This window comes from Hemiscyllium ocellatum, chromosome 22 (assembly GCF_020745735.1).
Source record: "Hemiscyllium ocellatum isolate sHemOce1 chromosome 22, sHemOce1.pat.X.cur, whole genome shotgun sequence".
Lineage (NCBI taxonomy): Eukaryota > Metazoa > Chordata > Chondrichthyes > Orectolobiformes > Hemiscylliidae > Hemiscyllium > Hemiscyllium ocellatum.
Window position 1 is genome coordinate 8,300,176 of NC_083422.1, and position 25,457 is coordinate 8,325,632.

General features: G+C 43.6%; 1 protein-coding gene across 1 annotated transcript in view; it reads left to right on the top strand.

Moving 5' to 3' along the window:
* The first annotated feature begins 529 nt into the window (after positions 1–529).
* Positions 530–25,457, top strand: part of tmem26b (transmembrane protein 26b) — a 51,625-nt gene continuing 26,697 nt past the window's right edge. Inside the window, exon 1 of the mRNA XM_060841863.1 lies at positions 530–816. Within this exon, the coding sequence (XP_060697846.1) occupies positions 626–816 (191 nt within the window). The 5' untranslated portion in view covers positions 530–625. The remainder of the gene's footprint in view (positions 817–25,457) is intronic.

Genomic DNA, 25,457 nt, shown 5'->3' on the forward strand with positions numbered 1-25,457 from the left:
TATAGTGTCAACAATACATACGTCCCACGAAAGAATAAAACTAACATTAAATTACAGTAGAAAATGTGTTGCTGGTCAAAGCACAGCAGGCCAGGCAGCATCTCAGGAATAGAGAATTCGACGTTTCGAGCATAAGCCCTTCCTTCCTGATGAAGGGCTTATGCTCGAAACGTCGAATTCTCTATTCCTGAGATGCTGCCTGGCCTGCTGTGCTTTGACCAGCAACACATTTTCAGCTGTGATCTCCAGCATCTGCAGACCTCATTTTTTACCCATTAAATTACAGTATATTAGTCAACTTAATAACATCAGTAGTTCTCTGGTATCAGCGTATTTCATTTCCACTTCCATTGGTGAATATGCTATAATTGAGAACCTCCAAAGTAAAATAACTTTAAGTACTCCGGTCAGTCGTTTTGCAGTTGGTGACCTTTCTCTTTTTTTCTCTCCTTTGCAATCTCCCGGGAGTGAGAAGGCTTAAACAGGAAAGGGCCAAGAAGAGGGCAGTGCTTACAGGGGGCAGGGTTGACCTCAAGACATTAACCTCTCTCCCCCGTTTGCGGCGAGCTAGAGGCTCCAGACCGAGAGAGGAAGCTTTTCGGATCAGGCTGCAGGGGAGAACACCATGGTTCTGACTGTCTATCTGAGCGCAGTTGTTCCTCGACTGATTTTTGTGCTGCACACGGTGTTAGCGGTTTGGAGAGTGACTTTAGTGAAGAATGATCCCATATACTGGCTGCTGCTGCTTTCGATCTTGTTGACACTAGTCGAGATGGTCGTCACTCTAACCATTCAGAAAGGGAAAGATTACAGCGGGTAAGGACGACTCCTGATGAATTGATCCATTTATATAAAAATAAAAAAAAGAAACTGATTAAATTGCGAAGAACAACCTGTTTTTGCATTTGCTTAATTGTGGTCATTTGTTTATAAATCATTGTAATTATACAGATCCCTGGTGCGGTTTATTGACTGTTGTAGACCAGCTCAGTGCAAACTGCAGCTAACACTAGCGGTTGGTCTCCCAGACCGGGATTCAGGCTCCCGCCAAAGGGAAAGCTTAACCCCGACAAACAAACCACACAAAAAACCTCAGTGGCGATTCCTACCTTGCACCTTTTAAATTGGCCTACCAAAATTTATCTGAAGGAAAATCCTGTCGTTTGGGTTGAAAATTCCTCCCCCTTCACCCTTTCACCAATTTAAGGCGATGTCTGGAAAAGGGCTAAGAATGGATCTCAGCAGTGGGGTGTATTCCAAAGTTGCATGTTTTAGACATCTCGTTTCTAATTGACACGTTGCAACCGAAGCTGCCAGAAGCGATTCAGTGTGAACCTGAGAAAACCCAGCCGGCCGCTGTGAGATGGGTCGACATTGAGAAAACTCAGCTCAAACATTGTCCAGGCCATCAAGGGTTAAATCCTGAGGACCGAGTTGCATAAACTTTGGTTTGCGTGCCCTGGAGTTCAGAAAGTTGGGCTGTGGATTTCTTAAGATTATACACGAAACGATAGAGAATATACGGGGAAACTTTTACCTCTGGTGGTAGAATCGGGGACCAAAGGATATATTAGATTGACCAGGCAGGGAGCTGGACAAATAAGTTGTGGAAATCTTGCACCCTCTCCCCAAAAATGCTGCATCAACCAAAGTTTTCAAAACTGTGATGAACAGACTTTTCTTATGGGTAAGAGGACATGAAATAAGGGCAGGTAAATGGCTTCATTCAGTCAGGTAACACTGGTTTGATGGAAACGTTCCTTGAAAATGGAGTCTCAGATAGATAGAATAGTGGAGGTGTTTGATATGCTTTCCTTTATTAGTCAGACCATTGAGTACAGGAGTTGGGAGGAGAAAGTGAGGTCTGCAGATGCTGGAGATCAGAGCTGAAAATGTGTTGCTGGAAAAGCCTGAAGAAGGGCTTATGCCCGAAACATCGAATCTCCTGTTCCTTGGATGCTGCCTGACCTGCTGCACTTTTCCAGCAACACATTTTCAGTACAGGAGTTGGGAGGTCATGTTGTGGCTGTACAAGACATTGGTTAGGCCACTTTTGAAATATTGTGTGCAATTCTGGTTTCCCTCCCATCCAAAGTTGTGAAACTTGAAATAATTCAGGAAAGATTTACAAGGATGTTGTCAGGATTGGAGGATTTGAGCTCCAGGGAGAGGCTGAATAGGCTGGGGCTGTTTTCCCCGGAGTGTCGGAGGCTGAGGGGTGACCTTATAGAGGTTTGTAAAATCAAGATGGATGTGGATAGGATAAATGGACAAGGTCTTTTTCCTGGGGTGGTATTCCAGAACTAGAGGGCATAGGTTTAGCGAGAGAGGGGAAAGATTTAAAAGGGACCTAAGGGGCAACTTTTTCACACAGGATGGTATGTGTATGGAATGAGCTGCCAGAGTGATGGAGGCTGGTACAATTACAACATTTAAAAGGTTTCTGGATGGGTATATGAATACAAAGGGTTTAGAGGGACATGGGCCAAGTGCTGGCAAATGGGACTAGAGATTAGGTTAGGATATCTGGTCAGCATGGACGAGTTGGACCAAAGGGTCTACTTTCGTGCTGTACATCTCTGTGACTCTATGACTTTATGACTGTATGGCTTACTCCTATGTTCCATTGGTTGTGTTTCTCCCTTGAGTTCCAATTCTTCATGCAAATCTCTCACCTTCAAATATGCAAGATAAAGTTAATAATGCAATCAAATTGGGTAAAATATGAACTTAAAATGACTACCAGAAACTTGCGGGGATGGAACTGGGTTTTGCCAGTTCTGTGAAGCAGGAGTTGTAATGAGTCAGCAGCATCTGATATACATCCTTGATTTGATACTGCTGTGATCCCATTCTTCACTACGGACAAAGGTCAATTTCATTCCTTTTGTAGTTAGAAATGATGAGCAGTTGGCATGTTACTCATGACATAGTGATGAAATTTGAGCTATACTGACTGGCTGAAAAGAAATGGATGAAAAGATGGGTTTATTAAGGCAACTTGAGGCTACAGCATTTGGGTGATAATGTAATTCGAAACTGTCAAAAGTAAAGTCAGGTATTTTTTCTAAGCAGCAGCAGGAAGTTCCATTCTCTTGAAAGGATGTACCTACATCCTGTTGTAAAATTACAACATTATTTTGAAAACATGGAGAAAAGTCAAGATACAACTCTTTGTGAAGTATATTTTGAAGGGTTTTTCTGGTTTGATATGTATAATGGCAGGATATCCACATAAGAAATCGATATAAGGATGATAACACAAGCCAGGCTTATCTAGTTAAGCAGTTGATAGACCGAAGTTGTCTAATATGCTTCTCATTAGTTATGTAAAAACAATGACTGCAGATGCTGGAAACCAGATTCTGGATTAGTTCATCCCCTCCCCCACTCACCTATTGTACTCTATGCTACTTTCTCCCCACCCCCACCCTCCTCTCACTTATCTCTCCATGCTTCAGGCTCTCTGCCTATATTCCTGCTGAAGGGCTTTTGCCTGAAACGTCGATTTTACTGATGCTCGGATGCCGCCTGAACTGCTGTGCTCTTCCAGCACCACTAACCCAGATTCTCACTAGTTATGTCAATATATTAGAAATCCAGATATAATGAACTGCATTTAAAATTTACAAATAGAAGAAAATAGCATGGTTACTGTCATTGGGCATGTGATCTCAATACTCATATTTGCAACAGAATGTGAACTTGAATGTTTTTATAGATTAGCTGAAAAAATGGTAAGAGGAGAAACAATGTCCTTGTGTTTTTTTCATCTTTGTGTTTTATTTTCTTGGTTACTGAACAGTGGGAGTTGTTTGTCAAGTAAATACACATTGTGATGTACTTTTAGTTATGGTTGGTAAGTGTGTGTGAGAGAAATGTTTTTCTGAAGTAAACTGGATGAAATTGGCACCATAGAAGAGACCACATCTTACATACTGCTTGCCTCACTTAAAGAAGGACGTCAAAGGAGGCCATTCCTAGGTTTACTAGATCGAGACCTGGAATGAGTATATTGTTTCTGATGGGGTTTAGAAGTGTGAGGGATGACTTGATTGAAGGCTGTTGGATCCTATGAGTTGATTTGCCCAGTTGACTGCATAATTAGTTTGCTAAGCAGAATAATGATCAACAGCACAGGATCTGGTTCTGTATTGGCTGAGGTCACCATGTAGGCCCCACCTTCTTAACATCACCCCTCACCTGAGGCATAGTGACCCTCAGGTTAAAGCACTACTAGTCATCTCTGTGTAGTGAGAGAGCAGCCCTATGGTTCTCCGAGGCTATGCTGACTTTATCTAAAAGATCCTGAATTGTCTTGAAAAGGTGGATGTAAAGAGGACATTTCCTCCTGTTGGGGAGATCAGGAGTATGGAACACTGTAATAAAATTAATGTTGCTCTTTTAGAATAGAGGTAAGGTGGAATTTGGAATTTTTGTTCTTGGGGTTTTGTGATATGGTCACTTTTTATCTCAGAAGGTGGTGGAGGCACGGACACTGGATATTGTAAAGACAGAGACAAATAGATTGTTGTTAGGGAGGAGATTCAGTGTTTATCAGAGTGGATGGGAATATTTGTATGTTCATGTGCACTTCCAGAGTGGGGCATTGGGAGCAGACGGAATTGAGAGCAGAGGGAATAGAGAGTTGGGAGGGAAGCAGTAGGGAATTGGGAGGAGAGGGAGCAGGGTATTGGGAGGAGAGGGAGCAGGGTATTGGGAGGAGAGGGAGCAGGGAATTGGTAGGAGAGGGAGTGGGGAATTGGGAGAAGGAGCAGGGTATTAGGAGAGAGGGAATGGGAAATTAGGAGCAAAGGGAGTGGTGACTTGGGTCCAAAGGAATGGGACATTGGAAGCAGGCTTACCAGATCCTACCCACAAATAATGAAGACAAAAACCAAATCTCTGCCTGATGATTGCTGGAAGTTTGCTGGTCTTTGAAAATGAGAGAGCTTAAATTTTAAAAATCAAGCACATACATTTTGCAAAGAATATCATTTATATCAAAACAAATATCAAAAACAAAATCATTTATAGCCTTCTCTTTATACTCAATTGTCCTTTTCTATCTCCAATTCCTGAAGTAGTAAGGTCTCAAATTGAAGAATGAAGCAATTCTTTTTGAATGATGATGAGATAATTTTTTTTACAGGCTATCTCAAGAAGATTAAACTGTTTCCTCTATCCTTTTACTTGTTCAAAGCTGTTGAGATAGAGAGGTTGCCAATTGAACATTTCACAGTTGAGATTGCTAAATATTGTTGGGTGAGGGTTTTTTAAGAGTGTGGGACAAGACAAGTGATGGAATTAAGCTACAGATTCACCGTGATCTAAGTGAATGACAAAACAGGTTCAAGCAGCTGAATGGCTTCTCCGTGTTCCAATGAGAAGCACTAACCTGTTATTTCTCTGCGATTTTTTGATTACCCATGATTTAAAAAAAACTCTGAAAAGATTGATTGAGACTGCCTGGATTTGGAGCACACCAGTATATTTAGTAGATACCTTCCACCTTGGCTTCAGACTGACCCACAAATACATCCAGAATAAGTCTGTCTGCAGCATTTATATTGGATCCCTGGAAATCTGCGAGCTACTTCGGACACGCCTTCACAACCCATGCTTTGACAAGGGGAATCTTTTCAATTTGGGTATTCAGATGCCATTTTCTGCAATTGGTAAAGCAGATTTGAAATGCTGCAAGTTGAAGGAGTAGATGTAGAGTGGCAGAAATGTACAACCTCTGGGCTACGCTGAGAATTACTAAGTGTCTACTTCTCATCCAACTTGTTTCATAACCTCGTTATGTACGGTACTCTTGAAAGAAGAATTCAGCTAGAATTTCAGTCATACACTAAATTTGGAAGGTGTGCCTCACTGAAATAAAAGTTTATATGTGAGAGTAAATGAAAAGATTGCCAATAAGTAAAGGATAGATTGACCATATGCAATCTTCGATCTGCCTGCTACATGGTGAGATTAAAGACCATACGATGTAGGAATAGAATTTAGGCCATTCAATGAAGTCATGGGTAACTTGAAATATCTCATCTCAGCTTCCCTGCCTTTTCCCCCATAACCCTCGATTCCCTGACCGGTGAAAAATTTGTCTGTCTCAGCCAAATTAGTAAAGAATCTTACTCTGCCAAATTTCTTGGAGTACAATGATATTTCAAAGATCTCAACAGCTGAGCTTTACAATGACAAGAATGGTATGAAACCAATTATCGTTATGTGGACAACTACATTTTACTATCTGTCTGTATAAAGAACAAAGGCTTGGGAAGTGTGGAATAATTATTAAAATGAGCTGCACACAGGTTCCTGGCATTTAAAGGTATTTGTTTACTGTTGGCAATAAGCTGACCTTTCTTAAACATTCCTGTCTCCAAATGCATATAAATCCTATCTTTCAGAATCACTTTCAATAACTTACCCACCACCGAAGTCAGACAGACAGAAGTATAATTCCCAGCTTTCTCTTTACTCACTTCTTATATAAAAGCACAACATTACCCAGTCTCTAGTCATTTGGTACCTCACCCATATATTTCTGCAAGGGGTCCTGCATCCTCTTCCCTAACATTCCCACAAATTCCTGGGGTATACTTATATTTTCTAAGATCTTCAGCACCTCCTCTTCTGTAATGTGAACTGTTTTCAAAACATCAATATTTATTTCCAAGTTCTCCACCCTCCATTCCTTTCCCACAGCAAATCCTGATGCAAAATATTCATTTAAAATCTCTCTTATCTCCTGAGATTCAACACAAAGACAACCTCTTTCAACTATTAAGGGCCCCTATTCTCGCTGTCTTGCTGTTAATGTACTTGGAGAATCTCTTTGGATTATCCTTAACCTTGTTTGCCAAGGCTATCTCATATTCTGTCTTTGCCTTCCTGATTTCCCTCTGAAAAATATCGACCCTTTTTGATGACAGTCTGCATGTCAGCAAGTTGAGGATCTATTTGCAAATAGGAAGCAGAGCCCCAGGTCTCGGAGTTTGGAGATGAGGTTTGTTGGAATTATGGTGTTGAAGTCAGAGCTAAAGTCAATAAATAGGAGCCTGATGTTGGTGTCCTTGTTATCCAGATCTTTCAGGGATGAGTGTAGGGCTAAAGAGATGGCATCTACCATGAACCAATTGTGATGGTAGGCAAATTGTAGCAGATTAAGGCAATCTGGGAGGCTGGAGTTGATGAGTGTCATTACTAACCTCTTGAAGCTCTCCATAATGATGGATATCAGAGCCACTAGTTGTTAGTCATTAAGGCACATTGCTTGATTTTCCTTTGACACCAGGATGCTTGTGGTCTTTTTGAAGCAAGTGGGAACTTCACATTGCAGTAAGGTGAGGGTAAAGATGTCTGCAAATACTCCAGACCCAAATCAACATAGTGAACGTCAACTTCTTTTCATAATGTCCAAGCAACTTATTCATCTGTATCCAACTGCTACAAAGAATTCCACATGGACTGGAGCGCGGTTTAGGAAAATAGCTTCCCACCATTAAGATGTTTTCCCTGGAGCATCAAAGGCTGAGGGGTGACCTTATAGAGGTTTACAAAATTATGAGGGGCATGGATAGGATAAATAGACAAAGTCTTTTCCCTGGGATCGGGGAGTCTAGAACTAGAGGGCGTAGGTTTAGGGTGAGAGGGGAAAGATATAAAAGAAACCTAAGGGGCAACTTTTTCACGCAGAGGGTGGTACGTGTGTGGAATGAGCTGCCAGAGGAGTGGTGGAGGCTGGTACAATTGCAATATTTAAGTGACATTTGGATAGGTATATGAATAGGAAGGGTTTGGAAGGATATGGGCCGGGTGCTGGCAGGTGGGATGAGATTAGGTTGGGATATCTGGTCGGCATGGATGGGTTGGACCGAAGGGTCTGTTTCCATGCTGTACATCTCTATGACTCTATAACGAGAGAAATGCATTAAAAACTGACCTTGCCAGCAATGCCCTCACCCAAAAAATAATTTCAATTGATAACAAAAGGGAATATGAAGCTTGAAAGCAATCTAAGTTTAGTTGGAAGACCAAGATAGTAACAAAGTTGATGAATGGATAGCGCAGATAGAAATAAATAGGTTTGATTCAGAGAACTGGTTGAGGGATGAACAAGACTGGGACAATTCAAAGTTAATTGACATTTTAAAAGATTAGGAAGAAAGGAAAAGGAGATGAGGTGGATCTATTAATAAGGGACAAGAAAGACATCTTGGCTCAGAAGATCAAGATGTAGAATAATTTGGGTAGAGTTAAATATCAAGCGAAGGAAGTGAAAGTAGTTTATAAGCCCCCTAACTGTTGTTATGCTGTAGGACAAAGTAAAAGTCAAGAAATAATGGGAACTTACAAGAAGGTAATTCAACAATAGTTTCATTTTAACCTTTGTATACATTGGACTTGTCCATTCAATAAAGGAAGTCTTCAAGCTGAGTACCTACTAAATACTAGAGGCAGCTTATTAAGGCAGTACATAGTGGAATCAACCAGGAACAAAAGGCTATTTTAGACCTGGTAAATTAGAATGAAACAGGATTAATTATCACAAAGCAATAATTCCTTAAGGGAGGACCGATTATTACAGATTTCACCTTCAATTTGAGGGTGAGAAACCTGGGTCTGAAACTAGAGTTTTAAATGTAAGTAAGGGCAATTATAGTGGTGTAAAAACTTTAGATTAGTTAAAGTAGATCGGAACGATAGATTAAAAAGTAAGATTGTAGCTAAAATTGACAGGTATTTAAGGATGTATTTCATAAATGTGAACAACATACACTGCATTTAGAATGAAAGCCTATAAGAATGATGCATTTAATTTTAACTAAAGAAATTGAGGATGGAGAAACTGTATATAAAGCTGTGAAGATTAATGGTATGCCAGAAGATTGGGAAAATGTTAAAAATTATCAAAAGGTGAATAGAAAAGCAATAAGGGAGAAATAAGAAAATGAGAATAAACTTGTTGAAATAGTAAAGCAAACAATAAGAGTATCTTCAAGCATATAAAAGGAAAGGAGTCGCAATAAACAGTTAAGAGCACCCGGACAAATATATGAATAGGAAGGGAATAGAGGGATAGGGATCCTGTAAGTGAAGACAGTTTTAATATGGAAGGGCAAAACGTGTTGGCGCAGGCTTGGAGGGAAGAAGGGCCTGTTCCTATGCTGTATTGTTCTTTGTTCTTTTGTTCTAAACATTCGTCTGAAAACTGCACTGGGAAATTAATAACAGCAAAGAAATAACAGATACTTGGAACAAATATTTTATATCTCTCCTCATGGTAGAAGATACAGAAAATATCCCAATAATTTTAGAAAGCCAAGGGTGGTTATGGTCGGGGATTTTAACTTTCCAAACATAGACTGGGACTGCCATAGTGTTAAGGGTTTAGATGGAGAGGAAAAAGTGTGTACAAAAAAAAGTTTTGATTCAGTATGTGGATGTACCGATTAGAGAAGGCAAAAACTCTTGGAAAATAAGGCAGGTCAGGTGACTGAGGTGTCAGTGGGGGAGCACTTTGGGACCAGCGACTATAATTTTATTAGTTTTAAATAGAGATGGCCAACTTCTAAAGTTGAAGTTCTAAATTGGAGGGAGGCTAATTTTGACGGTATTAGGCAAGAACTTTCAAAAGCTGATTCCGTGCGGATGTTCGCAGATAAAGGAATGGCTGGAAAGTGGGAAGCCTTCAGAAATGAGATAATGAGAACCTAGAGACAGTATATTCCTGTTCGCGTGAAAAGAAGGGCTGGTAGGTGTAGGGAATGCTGGATGACGAGAGAAATTGAAGATTTGGTTAAGAAAAGAAGGAAACATATGTCAGGTATAGACAGCAGAGATCAAATGAATCCTTAGAGGAGTATAAAGGCAGTAGGAGTATACATAAGAGAGCAAATAGGAGGGCAAAAAAGGGACTTGAAATAGCTTGGCTAAAAGGGTTAAAGAGAATCCAAAGGTATTTTATAAACACGTTAAAGACAAAAGGGTAACTAGGGAGAGAATAGGGCCCCTCAAAGATCAGCAAGCAGCCACAGGAGATGGGGAGATACTAAATGAGTATTTTGCATTAGTGTTTACTGTTGGGAAGGACATGGAAGATACAGAACATTGGGAAATAGATAGACATCTTGAAAAATGTCTATGTTATAGAGGAGGTGGTGCTAGATGTCTAGAAATGTATACAGGTGGAATAAACCCCCATATGTGATCAGGTGCACCCTAGAACTCTGTGTGAAGCTCGGGGAGTGATTGCTGGGTCCCTTGCTGAGCTAGAGGTGAGGTGCCAGAAGACTGGAGGTTGGCCAACGTATTGCCGCTATTTAAGAAAGATAGTAAGGAAAAGCCAGAGAACTATAGACTGATGAGCCTGACATCAGTGATAGGCACACTGTTGGAGGGAAACCTGAGGGATAGGATTTACATGTTTTTGGAAAAGCAAGGACTGATTAGGCTTTAAGCATGGGAAAGCACGACTCACGAACTTGATTGAGTTTTTTGAAGAAGTAACGAAGAGCATTAATGAGGGCAGAGTGGTGAACGTGACCTATATAAACTTTAGTAAGGCGTTCGACAAGATTCCCCATGGGAGACTGGTTAGCAAGATTCGATCTCATGGAATATAGGGAGAACTGTTAAGTTCTTTTGATTAAGGTTCTTACACACTTGATGCAACTGCAATACGCCAACTTCTATGAATAATAGCCAAAAATTTATGAAGCAAGTACAAGTTGTGGAGGAACTCTTAACTTTTTTTTAATTTCAAAAATATACTTTATTCATAAAATATTTTGATGATCTGTACAATTGGTCATGCTATACATCCGTAAACATTCCATTTCTTGGTATACAGAGACAGAGTAATCATTCATATATACAGGTCAGTACCATTACGTATTTAGCTGAGGCGTCAGCGGAGCCCAAATGACTGGGTGGGCCCCCTGTTCTCTTTAGGCAGACAGACGTTACACGGTGGTCTTTCCCCACCGTGCCTTTGCGGCAGCTGCCCCAAACTTCAGCGCGTCCCTCAACAAGTAGTCCTGGACCTTGGAATGTGCCAGTCTGCAACACTCAGTCAGGGTCAACTCCTTCAGCTGGAAGATCAACAGGTTTCAGACCACCCAGAGAGCGTCCTTCACCGAGTTGATGATCCTCCAGGCGCAGTTGATGTTCATCTCGGTGTGAGTCCCGGGGAACAGACTGTAGAGCACGGAGTCCCGCGTCACGGCGCTGCTAGGGACGAACCTCGACAAACACCACTGCATTCCTCTCCAGACTTCTTCTGCTTGGGAACATTCCAGAAGGAGATGTGTGACAGTCTCGTTCCCCCCCCCCCCCACACTTCGAGGGCAGCATGCGGTGTGGCTGAGAGTCTGGGCGTGCATAAAGGATCTCAAAGACAGACCCCTTCTCACCACCAGCCAAGCCATGTCTTGGTGCTTGTTGGAAAGTTCTGGCGATGAGGCATTCTGCCAAATGGCTTTGACAGTCTGATTAGATTAGACTTACAGTGTGGAAACAGGCCCTTCGGCCCAACAAGTCCACACCGACCCGCCGAAGCGAAACCCACCCATACCCCTACATTTACCCCTTACCTAACACTACGGGCAATTTAGCATGGCCAATTCACCTGACCCGCACATCTTTGGACTGTGGGAGGAAACCGGAGCACCCGGAGGAAACCCACGCAGACATGGGGAGAACGTGCAAACTCCACACAGTCAGTCACCTGAGTCGGGAATTGAACCCGGGTCTCAGGTGCTGTGAGGCAGCAGTGCTAACCACTGTGCCACCGTGCTGCTCAGGGAACCGCTCGATAGGATCCGCCCTCTCTTTTTCCTGAAGGGTGTCAAGGACACTATGTGCTGACCACTTCCTGATGGACTTGTGGTCAAAGGTGTTTTCCTTCATAAACTTCTCCACAAAGGACAGGTGATACGGAACAATCCAACTACTAGGAGCGTTCCGCGGCAGCGAGGCCAGGCCCATCTTTCGCAACACCGGGGACAGGTAGAACCTCAGTATGTCGTGACACTTGGTGTTTGCATACCGGGGATCCACGCACAGCTTGATGCAGCCACACTCAAAGGTGGCCATCAGGGTGAGGGTGGCATTGGGTGTGTTTTTTCCCCCGTTGCCCAGATCTTTATACATTGAGTCCCTTTGGACCTGGTCCATCTTTGACCTCCATATAAATTGAACGATGGCCCAGGTGACTGCAGTGGCACAGGTTCTGGAAATATGCCAGACCTGTGCCACGTATAATGGCAATGACAGTGCCTCACACCTGATGTTCAGGTCTTTTCCTGCGACGGAGAGCAATCGCAGCTTCCATCTGCCCAGTTTCTGCCTCACTTTGCTGATAAGCTCCTCCCAAGACTTAGCGCACGCCCCAGCCCCCCCCGAACCAAATACCCAGCACCTTCAGGTGGTCGGTCCTGACGGTGAAGGGGATCGAAGATTGGTCGGCCCAGTTCCCGAAGAGCATGGCCTCGCTCTTGCCTCGGTTTACCTTGGCCCCTGAGGCCCGCTCGAACTGGTCACATATGCACATGAGTCTGCACACGGACAGCGGAACCGAGCAGAAAACGGCGACACCATCCCTGTACAGGGAAGCCTTGACCTGCAGGCCCCCGCTGCCAGGAATAGTCACCCCTCTCAGGCTCGCATCCTTCCTGATGGACTCGGCAAATGGCTCAATGCAGCACACAAACAAGGCAGGAGAGAGAGGGCAGCCCTGCCTGACTCCAGATCTGACTGGGAAGCTATCTGATTCCCACCCATTGATTGCGACTGCACTGACGATGTTGGTGTAGAGCAGTCTGATCCAATTGCAGATTCCCTCTCCAAGGCCCATTTTGGAGAGAACATCTCTCATATACCTGTGTGATATCCTGTCAAAGGCTTTCTCCTGGTCCAGGCAGGTGTCCAACCCTCTGTCCTGCATGTAGGCGATCGTATCCCTGAGGAGTGCGAGACTCTCAGCGATCTTCCTGCCCGGTACAGCACAAGTTTGGTCAGAGTGCATCACCAACCCCAGAGCAGACCTGACCCGGTTGGCGATTACCTTTGACAAAATTTTGTAATCCGCATTCAACAGTGAGATTGGTCTCCAATTTTTGAGTTCCTCCCTCTCCCCCTTCCGCTTCTAGATGAGGGTGATGATGCCTTTCCTCATGGATTCACTCATGGTACCTGCCCGAAGCATACTGACGTACACCTCCAGCAGGTCCTGGCCAATCAAGTCCCACAGAGCGAATAGAGCTCAACTGGTAAGCTGTTGCTTCCGGGAGTTTTATTCTTTTCGAAGGACTCGTGGGCCTTGGTCAGTTCATCCAGAGATAGCGGCTGGTCCAGCCTCTCGTGTGTTCTGTTGTCTAAGACCTCCTGATAGAGGACAGGAACGACTGGGAGGCCACGCTGTCGGTCGGCTTCACGTCATACAGACTGGCATAGAAGGATTTATTGACCCTCATGATGTCAGCCTGAGATGACGATATCGAGCCATCTTCTTCCTTCAGACTGCTGAGCATGGAGCTCTCTTTGTGCACCTTCTGGAAGAAGAAACGTGAGCACGTCTCGTCCTGCTCCACCGAAGACCGGAAGATTATCTTGGAGGCCTCCGAGGCAAGGAGTGAGGCTTGCTGGCCCTTCACCTCCTTGAGGTCCTCCATGACATCGACACCCATCGTCTGCAGCAGGTGCAGGTTCTGCATACTTCCCTGGAGCTGGGACAGTTTTCCCCGCCTCTCTCTAGCCGCCTGAACATCTTTGAGGATGAAGAACCTCTTGATGTTCCCTTTTACTGTTTCCCAACAGTCTGCTGGGGACTCAAAGAGGGGCTTCACGGTTCTCCAACCTGCGTAGTCCCTCTTGAGCTCCTCAATGTTTCCCAGGATCAACAGCTTTGTGTTCAGCTTCCACGTTCCCTTACCCACCCGCTGCTTGTCCTGTAGGTGACAGTCGGCCGGCAGAAGGCAGTGGTCAGAGAAGAACACCGGCTTGATGTCGGTGGATCTGACCGGGAATGTTCGGGACACAAACAGGTAATCTATCCTTGAGCGGATAGACCTGTCTGCCCGTGACCAGGTGTATCTATGCTGTGCTCCATCTGCAGGGGTGCTGAAGACATCGTGCAGCTTGGCACCTTTTACCGTGTCCATCAGGGCGCTGGACGTGGTGTCCAGTTTACTGTCCCCCCACCGGATTGTCCATCTGCATCAATGATACAGTTGAAGTCTCCGGCCAGAATGACCGGCCTGGACGTAGCCAGCAACAGTGGAAGCTGCTGCAGGACGGCCAACCGTTCACTCTTACCCACTGGGGCGTACTCATTAATCAGTCTCAAGGGAGCATTCCTGTACATAACGTCGGCGACGAGGAGGCGCCCGCCCACCACCTCCTTAACCTCGGAGATGGTGAAGTTGCTTCCTCGCAACAGGATACCCAGGCCGGAGGCGCGGCTATCATTGCCCCCCAACCAAACTGATGGCCCATGGGCCCACAAGCTCGACCATCTCCTGTAGCTGCTGAGGTGCAGTATCCCACACTCCTGCAGAAACAGGACGTTGGCTTTAACATTGGCCAGGAAGGCCATCGTAGAAACACATCATGTGGCCGATTTGATGCTACACGCATTGATGCTGGCAATTTTAAACCCCATTTTAACAGTTTACCAGGTTACAAGTGTCCATTTGCTGCTGGTCTTGCCCCTCTGGGGTAGCTGTGTGCATCCCCGTAGTGATGGCAAACTGCTGGACCTTCCCGGTGCTGAGGTAGCTGTCCGGCTCCACGCTGGAGCCATTTCCTCGCTCTGGTGTCTTCGGGTCGAGCCCAGGGTCCGCATTGTCCAGTTCTCCATCTGACAGTGGGGCTGTCACAGCACCGCTGCTCCCAGTTACCTGGAGCTGTGGGCTGGTGGGTACCTCTTGGTTCTCACCGGGTGAGGGGAGGCCTTTACCCGTCCCCTCAGAGGGATCGTCTTTTCCTGCTTGGGCAGTGCTGCCTTCCTTTCTCCCCACAGCGCTCTGTCTCTTCCTCTGGTGACGACCCTCCTTGCGCCCGTCCTCACCGTCGGAAGAGCTGCCTGTATCCTCGTCGTGTAGGTGTCGCTTCCCCCTTCGCTGGGTGACATTGGGGGCCTTGTAAGGTTTCCTCTTCCTGCTTTGACAGTAATCCAATCCTCTGCCTCCTTTGTTCCCTCCTCTTCCATTTCCTCCGTCTGTCTTGAAGAAGCTTGGATCGGCTGCTGCACCTCCCCGCTGTCTGCCGAATGCTCTGCTACAGCCTGCCCTTCCTCCTGGGTGCCTCTAGACACCGTTCCCCTGCTGGTTTGTGGTACCTTGCTGGTCTTATGCGGTCCACGGCTCGTGTTGCCACCTCCAGCCATCTGTGCGTAGGTGGCAGCCCCTCGTCTTGGGCGGGCCTTGTACATGTGGCCTGCCTCTCCGCACAGATTACAGTTCTTGGCCTTGTTACATTCCTTGGTCGGGTGGCCTTCCTGCTTGCAGTTTCGACAGACGGTCACCTTACAATCTGCCGCCATGTGGCCTGACCTCCCACAGATTCGACACACCTTCGGCTGCCCTGCATATGTCAGGTAACGTCTGCTTCCTCCGATGGCAAAGCTGGAGGGTGGTTGGAGGATGTTCCCGCTGACATTGACCCTCAAGGTTACCCTGACCTGTCATTTGCTGGTCCAGATCCCGAAAGGATCGATTACATCGGTACACTCTCCCTCGACCTGGACGTATCTTCTCAAGAAGGTCAGGACATCTGCTGCTGGGACGTGAGAATTGTACGTATGGATTGTTACAACCCGACTCCTCTATGCAGGAAGCACACACAACGGGACCGCCGACAAGATGGAGAACAGAGGTTCCCCTTCCTTCTCCTTGAAGACCTTCAGGAGCTGCTCGCAATTCTTCACGCTCCTGAAGGTCATGTCGAAATAGCCTGCCACGGGAAATCCTGCAGACAGTACACGTCCGCTGCTGCAAACCCGCAGCACTCCAACAAAATCTTCTTAACAGACACCGTCTGATTGACCGGTGTGTGCTCCTCCACCTTCTTCACAGTCACCCTGACTGTGTTGTGAATGCCCTGGCCAGGGCTGTGAGCGGCAGCAACACTCCGCAATGCTTGCAAAGCATGTCGAGAGGTCTCCTGATCAAAGGAAACAGTCCTTTCTTTATACAGTACAAGAGTTTCACATTACAGTCAGTAATGTCCACAAGCCACTCAAGACCCAATGCAGTGACCTGATTAGCTCCTGAAACAATGTAATGTAAATCAGCCCTTCATGGCCTGATCTGGTGTGAATCCTTTTTTAACTGCAGGGTGTGGTCAGAATTCCAATTGCAAAGTTCTTATTGATTCTGAATAAGAGATGATGACAATGTAAATGAACTCTGAATAGTTGTAGATGGCAATGTAATTTTTCTTACATTCTACCTGCAAAACAAAGACATACCACCCTACCCTTGGGACTTCCAATTTCCTGCAGGTCAGCAGAGAAAATTAATCCTTTAATATCTCATTCCCTCCTTTTATCATTCCATGATAAGCACATAAAAAGCTTATTCATAAGAATCTGACAGCCAGTATTTAAACAAGTTATTGACACAATTATTATAACAACAAGAATTACTAGCCTATGCAGTAGATAGGGTCTGCAGGATCCTCCCACATGGAAAAAAAGTGTTCACCAGTAAAGTACTTAAATCCACACTCCTTAGTGCCCACTCCACCCCCTCCAAGTTGAGTGGAAACGAGCCAGTTATCCAAAATCTCCTTCAGTAAACTCCAACCTGAAAACAAACTCCAGTCTGTCCTTGCACACCACTCCACAGAGAAATCTGAATTCTTTGCACATCTGAGCGTGCAGTGCAGCAGCAGCAGCAGCAGCAGGCTAGGTGAATGCAGTATTCTTGCTCCTGCTCCCACTCTGCTGTCAAATGTAACAAAGCCGACTAGCTGTTGTGATGTTAGCTTGATCAGTGAGCCTTCATGTCCCTTAAATGATCGAAAAACATCTAAACAAAATTTAGTACTTCTTCAAGTTATCGCCTGTATTCCCAACACCTCCCCTTAGAAGTACTTTTAGGACAACATGGCATCACCGGAAAAAGGGGGGAAAAGTGGAGACAGTCCGCTCAGATCCCAGTGATCCAGAGACCTTTTGACGCAGAGTGTGAACACCCATGCATCTTCCATACTTGTTTTGCTGAGTCAGGGGTGTCCCCCTGGAAACACTGCACAGTGACAATGTCTGGTATGCCTATTGTTTTTGAGGCAGGTCATTCATTTAGTGCCAGCCTGGTTCACTGAGGGCAGCACATTTGATTATGTCAATTGCTCGGGGAGGAGGATGGCTTTGAGAAGATTTTGGACATATAATGAATTCTGAATAGTTGTCCCTGAGCAGGTCAGAAATCTGCATTGTGACCATAGCTGGTCATCGGTGTCATTATTTTGGAAACATTATTGGCAGACCAGATATGTCAGGAGGGAAGAAATGGGGCTGAGCAGATTGTTATTTAAATGGGAACAGACTAGAGAATGCAGTTTTACAGACAGATCCAGGAGTCTTTGATTCACAAAATGTTAATGTGAAGGTAGGGCAGGTAAATAGAAAGGCAAATGGAATGCCAGCCTCGATAATAAGCATGTGTCTTTCTATAACTGTACACAGCATTGGAGAGACCACATCTGGAGTTCTGTATACAGTTTGGCTTCCTTCTCTCAGATTGGACACAGTGCATTGGAGACAGTTCAGTGAAAGGTCACAAGGTCAATTCCACGGCCAGTCTTTTTTGGAAGGTTTGAATAAGTTGAGCCTATAGGCAGTGGAGTTTAGAAGATCAAGATTTGAATTATTGTAACCTATAAGACTGTGGGAGCATATGACAAAGTGCGTGCTGAGAAGATGGATAAGTTACCCTGAGGCAGTAGTGATCATAACACGATATAACTTAATATTCAATTTGAGAGTGTAAAACAACTGTGTGTAACTTCAAGGAAATTGCAATGAAATGGGGATAGAGTTAGCTAAGGTGAACTGGATAGATCGATTAGCAGGAAAGACAGTAAGCAAACAGTAGCAGGTATTTAAGGAGACAATTTATGACTCTCAGCCTAAACAAATCGCAGTTAAGAGGAAATATTCTAAGAATAAACTTGGAGGAAGGAAGTCAATGTACTGTAGCTAAATTTGTAGACAACACAAAATGGGATGGAAAGGCAGGTTGTAAGAGGGATACAAACAGTTGACAGAGATATTGATAGACTAAGTAGGTGGGCAGAAGATTGGCAAATGGTGGGTCATGTGAGAAAATGTTAAACTCTTCATTTTGGAATGCAAAACAAAAGAGTGGAGTATCATTTAAATGGAGAGAAACTGCAGAAAGCTGCAACACAAAGGGACGTGGGGTGACTTGTGCACAAAGCACAGAAAGCTAACACCCAGGTACAGCAGGGAATCGGGAAGGGTAATGGAATGCTTATGTCAAGGGGTTGGAGTACAGAGGAACCTCGATTATCCGAAGGACACGGGCAGGGAGTATTTCATTTGGTTAATCAAATTCTGGATAATTAATGCTAGGTAAGGTAGTTAGCTATGCATCGGGACATTGCAATCTTGTTCGGATCATCCAAAATTTGGTTAATCGAATGTTGGATAGTCGAAGTTTCACTGATTGAGAGTAGGGAAGTTTTACTGCAATTGTACAAGGGACTGGTGAGACCACATGTGGAGTATTGGGAACAGTTTTGGCCCCCTTATTTAGGGAAAGATACTAATTCATTGGAGGTATTTCAGAGAAGGTTCACAAGGATGACCCCTGGCTGTGGATGGGTTGTCTTTTGAGCAAAGGTTAAGCAGGTTGGGGCTTTACATCCTGAAATTTAGAAGAATGAGAGGCAACCTCATTGAAACATAGAGGATACTTCAGGGGCTTGACAAGATAAATGCTGGGAGGATGTTCCCCTCATGGGAGAGTCTAAAACCAGACATTATAGTCTCAGGGTAAAAGGGTGCCAATTTAGGAGGAATTTCTTCTTTCAAAGGGTTGTGAGTCTTTGGAACTCAGACATTAGATTAGATTACTTACAGTGTGGAAACAGGCCCTTTGGCCCAACAAGTCCACACCGACCCGCCGAAGCGCAACCCACCCATACCCCTACATTTACCCCTTACCTAACACTATTGGCAATTTAGCATGGCCAATTTACCTGACCCGCACATCTTTGGACTGTGGGAGGAAACCGGAGCACCCGGAGGAAACCCACGCAGACACGGGGAGAACGTGCAAACTCCACACAGTCAGTGGCCTGAGTCGGGAATTGAACCCGGGTCTCAGGCGCTGTGAGGCAGCAGTGCTAATCACTGTGCCACTGTGCCACCCACATCTGTGGGGTTGATTATTTAAAGCTGCAATAGATAGATTCTTGATCAGGAGGAGAATCAGGAGTTATGGGGATCAGGCAGAAAGTGGAGGTGAGGAATGCCAGATCAGCCTGGATCCTATTGAATGGCAGAGCAGGCACAAGGAGCTGAATGGCCACTTCCTGTTCCTGTTTCTTCTGGTCATATATGGTCAGAGGATTGTTGCAGAGTTTGAGGACACAGTTTCAGATTAAGGGATCTCCCACTTAAGGTGGAAATGATTCTTTTGGACAGCTGTTAATCAGTGGATTTCTCCTGAGACCAGTGGATATATTCAAAGCTGAGTTTGACAAATCCTATACTTAGTAGTCAAGAGTTATAAGCCAGCCAGGCGTGTAGAGTTAAGCCTCAGTCAGATTAACCATGATCTTGTTAAACTACAGAGCTGGTTCAAAGGGCCAAATGGCCTTACTCTTGCTCCTATTTCTTATGCTTTTGTGTAAATAAAACTACGATTTCCACAGTATAATGATACAGAACTAATAAAATATGATAGAGTCACAGAATCATAGAGTTGTCCAGCACAGAAACAGACGCTTTAGTCCAACTTGTGCACGCTGACCAGATATCCTAAATTAATTGAGTCCTATTTGCTAGCGTTTGGCCCATATCCCTGTAAACCCTTCCTAGTCATCTAACGTCCAGATGCCTTTTAAATTTTGCGATTGTATCAGCCTCCACCACTTCCTCTGGCAGCTCATTCCATACACTGGTCACCCTCTGTGTGAAACAGTTGCCCCTCATTTCCCTTTTAAATATTTCCCCTATCACCTTAAACCCGTGCCCTCTACTTTTGGACTCCCCTACCCTGGGGAAAAGACCTCGACTGACTATTCAACCTATCCTTGCCCCTCATGATTTGATAAACCTCTATAAGGTCACACCACAGCCTCCAACACTCAATGATGCATTGATTTAATTCTGTTACTGAAAACAGTCAGAAAACCAAAGAGTTTTACTCAAGAGTTCATCTGACTTCATTATAGCAATAGTTCAGATTAGATTGTAGGATGTCTGAATTTAGTACGAAACTGCATATTATGACGAGTATTAGTTTTAAATGTCCAAATGTATGTTTAGCATAAAAAGGTTAGTGAGTAAAATTGATGAACTTCCAATGTATTCTTGGACGTCAACAACAGCGTTTTCATCAGCGTTTGGAATTGTGACTTATGTAAACTGTGAGGAGATGTTAATAACATATAAAAACAGAGGTTGCTGGAAGAATCCAGCAGACGTGGCAGCATCTGTTGAGAGGAAGCAGAATTAATGTATCAGGTCCAGTGACTCCCCCTTCAGAACCCAGCAATTTCTGTTTTTGTTTCTGACTTCCAGCATCCACAATTCTTTGCATTTCTTTTTCAGTAAAGTATGAAATTGGCTTGATGAATAGATTATTCTCCCAATGGTGTGGTGTTACATATTTAAACAAAGATGTCTTTTTATTTTTAATAAGTTGCTTCTCCATCAAAAAGGTAGTGGCCACCAATAGACCACATCTTCTAAGATATTAAGATCAAAAGATCATAATACTTAGAGGAGAAGTAGGCCATTTAGTCCATTAAGTCATTCAGTGGCTGTTCTGATAATCCTCAACTCCACTCTCCTACCTTTTCCCTATACGCCTTGATGATTAAAAAACTGTGGATTTCAGCCTTGAATATATTAAATGTCACTGTCCCTACATCCATCTATCTCAAGGTTTTGAAAGATTCTGCCTCATTTGGGAGAAGAAGTTCCTCCTCATCTCTGTCTTAATTGTGTGAGCCTTTATTCTGAGAATATGTCCTCTGGCCTTAGGCTGCCCCACAAGAGGAAACAACTTTACCACATCAACCCTGTCAAATCCCCTAAGAATCTTGTATGTTTTAATAAATTTACCTCTCATTCTTCTAAATTCTATTCACTATAGGCCCAACCTACTCAACCTCTCCCCATAAGACAGTCTGCCCATTTCCATATCAGCCTAGTGAGCTTTTCTGGACTGCCTCCAACGCCAGTACATCTTTCATTAGATAAGGAGCCCAGAACTGTTCACAGTATTCCAGTTATAGTCTGATTCGTGTCTTGCATAGTCCTATCAAAATCTCCCAACTTTTATACTCCATTCCTATTGAAATAAAAGCTAATAGTTCATTTGTCTTTTCTATTAACCACTGAACTTGGATGTTAGTTTTTTTGTGATTAATGCATGAGGACTCCTAAATCCCTTTTATGTAGCTTTCCACAGTCTGTTTCCAATTAAATAATATTCAGTTCCCCTATTCTTCCTACCAAAGTACACAACCTCACATTTTCCCACAGTATATATTCAATTTGCTAAGTTTTTGTCCACTGACTTTGCCTGTCTTTACCCATCTGCAGACTCTTTGTGTCATTCTCACCACTTGCCTTTCCATCTATTTTTGTGTCACCTACAAACTTAGCTACAGGATATTCACTTTCCTCATGAATGTTATTAATATATATAATATATTAATATATAATGTAAGGAATTGTGGTCCCAGCACCAATCCAGTGGCACTGCACTATTATAGGTTGCCATCTTGAAAATGACTCCCTTTTCCCAACTCCCTGGTTTCTTTTGATTTGGCAATCATTTATTGATGCTAATGTTTTACTTCCAATACTGTTGGCTCATCTTATTAAGTATGTGTGGTATTGTCCCAAACATCTTCTGAAAATCCAAATATATTACATCGATTGCTTTCCCTTTATCTATCTGACTTGTTACCTCCTCAAGTGATTCTAATTAATTTGTCAGGCATGATTTCCCTCTCATGAAGCCATGCTGATTCTGCTTGATCATGTTTATATTTTGAAATGCACTGCTATTAGTATATTTTTATAGACTCTAACATTTTCAATAACAGACATTAAGCTAACTGATCTTTTGTGACCTGTTTTTTGTCTCCTTTCCTTTCTAAGGTTACTACATTTACAGTTTTCCAATCCTCTGGGACTTTTCTGAAATTTGAAGATTCTTGGAAGATTACCACCAATGCACAAACTCTCTATATCTACTTCCTTTAAATTGTTTGGGGACCTCTTGATCTTTAGGCGCAGTAGCTTCCCTAGAATGTTTTCTCTAGTGATAGTTATCATATTTATTTCCTCTCCTCCTTTCATAATATTTCATAATTCTGGAATGCTATCGGTGTATTCCACGTGAAAGCCGATGCAAAGTATTTTTTCAGTTCTGCGGCTATTTCCTGGTTCCTCATTAGTATTTCCCTGGTCTCATTCTCCAAGGCAGCCTATGTTCACTTTGGCTTTGCTGTTTCTTATGTATATTCAAATAAACTGTTTGAGTCATCTTGATATTGCTTGCAAGTTTATACTCAAAGTTTATCTTCACCCTCATTTTTTTTTATGGTTGTCTTTTGTTGATTTTCAAAAAAACCTTTCCAATTCTCTGAGTTATCACTAGTCTTTACCAAACTGTATAATTTGTTAAATTTGATGCGACCCTTAACTTCCCTGGTTAACCGTGGTGGCTTCTCTCCTCTGTAGAATCCTCTTAGTCATTTGGATGTATATTTGTTGTGAACCATGAACAATTTTTTAAAAAACATATGCCATTGTTCCTCGACTGTTTCAACTTTCTACTCCACACACTCCAACCAGCTCGACCTTCTAATTGCCCTTATTTAAGCGTAACACAGTTGTTTCCAACCCAAGTTTAGCCCTTTCAAACTGATGCTAACTCCTACCATGTTAGAGTCACTCTTTCCTATGGATCTTTTGCTCTGATATAATTTATTAAACCTGCCCCATTACACATCACCAGATCGGAAATAGCCTAGACCCTGGTTGAAACCACAACATATTGTTCCACAAGATGTCCCAAATGCACTCTCTGAATACTTCCTCAATTACCAATCTGACTATGCAAATCAATAGGAAGATTAAATTCACCATTGATTAATGTATCATCTTTGTTACAGGCCCTCATTGTCTCAGATTTATTCTCTGTCCCATCATATAGCTACTGCCAGTGTGATTATGGACCATTCATACCACTGTCATCTCTCCCTTTTCATTTCTTACCTTCAACCATATGGATTCTACATCGTTTGGTCCAAGATCATTCCTTGCTGTTGTATTTTTACCATCCCGGACCAACAATGCTACCCCAACAACCTTTCATTCCTGCTTCTCCTTTTGAGAAGTCATATACAGTTCTCAGCTTTGATCCCCTTGTAACTATGTCTCCATTAAGGCTATGAAATCATATCCATTAATCTTTATTTGTACCATTTACTTTAATTTAGATTTTATTGTCGTGTTTACTCAAGTACAGTTGTACAGTGAAAAATGTGCAATGTTGTAACACATGGCGCCATCTTAGGTACAAAAAGCTTAGGTACAAAGTCATAGGAGAAACAAAGTTAAAAAAAGTTAAGCATTACCTTTATAGAATAAGTAGAAAACTAAAGAAATAAGTAATAGTTAACATTAAAGTCCTCCTTAATATAAACTAGAAAAATAAAGGAATAAATTTAAATGTTCAGCAGTCTTTGATGAGTCCTCCACTTAGCTCGCTCCCTGGGAGACTTCAGCTGCCTGTTCTCAACGCCGCCACAGATACTAGGGGAGCTCCCTCACCGCTCGCTCTTCCTGAACTGGGCCATGATGCCAATGCTGCTGCTGACGTTGCCACCTCCATGATCTCCTCCGGAACTTGCCCAAGATACTGCCAGACCAGGCTGAGAGATGTGGCCGAGACACCGCCACACCAGGCTGAGAGACCAGCATGGGCCCGACTGGGCCAATGGGACGCCTCGCTGGGTCTGTGCTGAGGCCGGGAGTGAAGAAAAGAGGAAAAGAAACACTAAGAATGAAAAAAAGAGAAAGAAATGATAAAGAAATGGACAGAGTGGATGAGCTGTGGCTGAAGTATCCTACTCTGTCACCAAATTCTGTCTGCATTCAAGTAAATCGCCATTAGTTAAGCCTTTTTACCTTTGTTTGACCTTATTTACTGCTCTTTTTCGAACACTGTATACTCTGTTCCACCCTGTCCCACTCTGCCTAATGTTAACCAAATAGCTGACCTGTAATGCTGTCACATCCTCTTGCTTTGAAAACCGACATTCCTCTCTCCCAAACACTCCCTCCCTCTAAATAGTTGAAAGCCTTCCCTCCAGTCCGTATTGAAGTTTTTCTCCTGCTGAGCCTATTGTTGATACTTACTCCTTTAATTATTATCCAGTAATTATTATCTGTTTAAAGCTGCCACATTCTCCTGACTGTGCCAATCGGAAGGCATGATATCTCCCTGTTAGCCAAGTATATACAGGTTGAATTTAACACTGATCTATTTACATAGGAACAACACACAGGAGAATACGGCACAACAAAATAATGAAGGATTCACCCCTGCTCCTCCTGGCTCTTCAAAAATAATTTAGACTTATTTTTGCTCAGCCTCATCAACTCTAGCCAGCTTCCTCCTGAGAAAAACACAATTGACATACTCTGTTTGCTATAGGACAGTGGGTTGTTCTTTAAATTGGGTCTCATAGACAAACAAGGCAGTAACAATGTATCTCCCAAACCTTCAGCCTCTGATCCAACCTCTCTGCTTCCTAACTTGCCATTACTTTCTCAGTATAATTAGACATGATATGAACTCAAAGTAGGGACAAAATAGATAACTTTAAAAACAATTGGCGTACATAGTGCCCTTCATTGTCACAGGTTGTCCCAAAGATCTTTACAGCTAATTGCGGCTCAGTGGTTAGCACTGCTGCCTCACAGCACCAGGGTCCTAGGTTCGATTCTAGCCTCGGGTGACTGTGTGGAGTTTGCACATTCTCTCTGTGGCCACGTGGGTTTCCTCCAGGTGCTCTGGTTTCCTCCCACAAGTCCAAAGATATGCAGGTTGGCTGAATTGGCCATGCTAAATTGGGTGGATTAGTCAGACGGAAATGGGTCTGAGTGTGTTACTGTTCGGAGGGTCAGTGTGGACTCATGGGCCTGTTTCCACACTGTAGGGAAT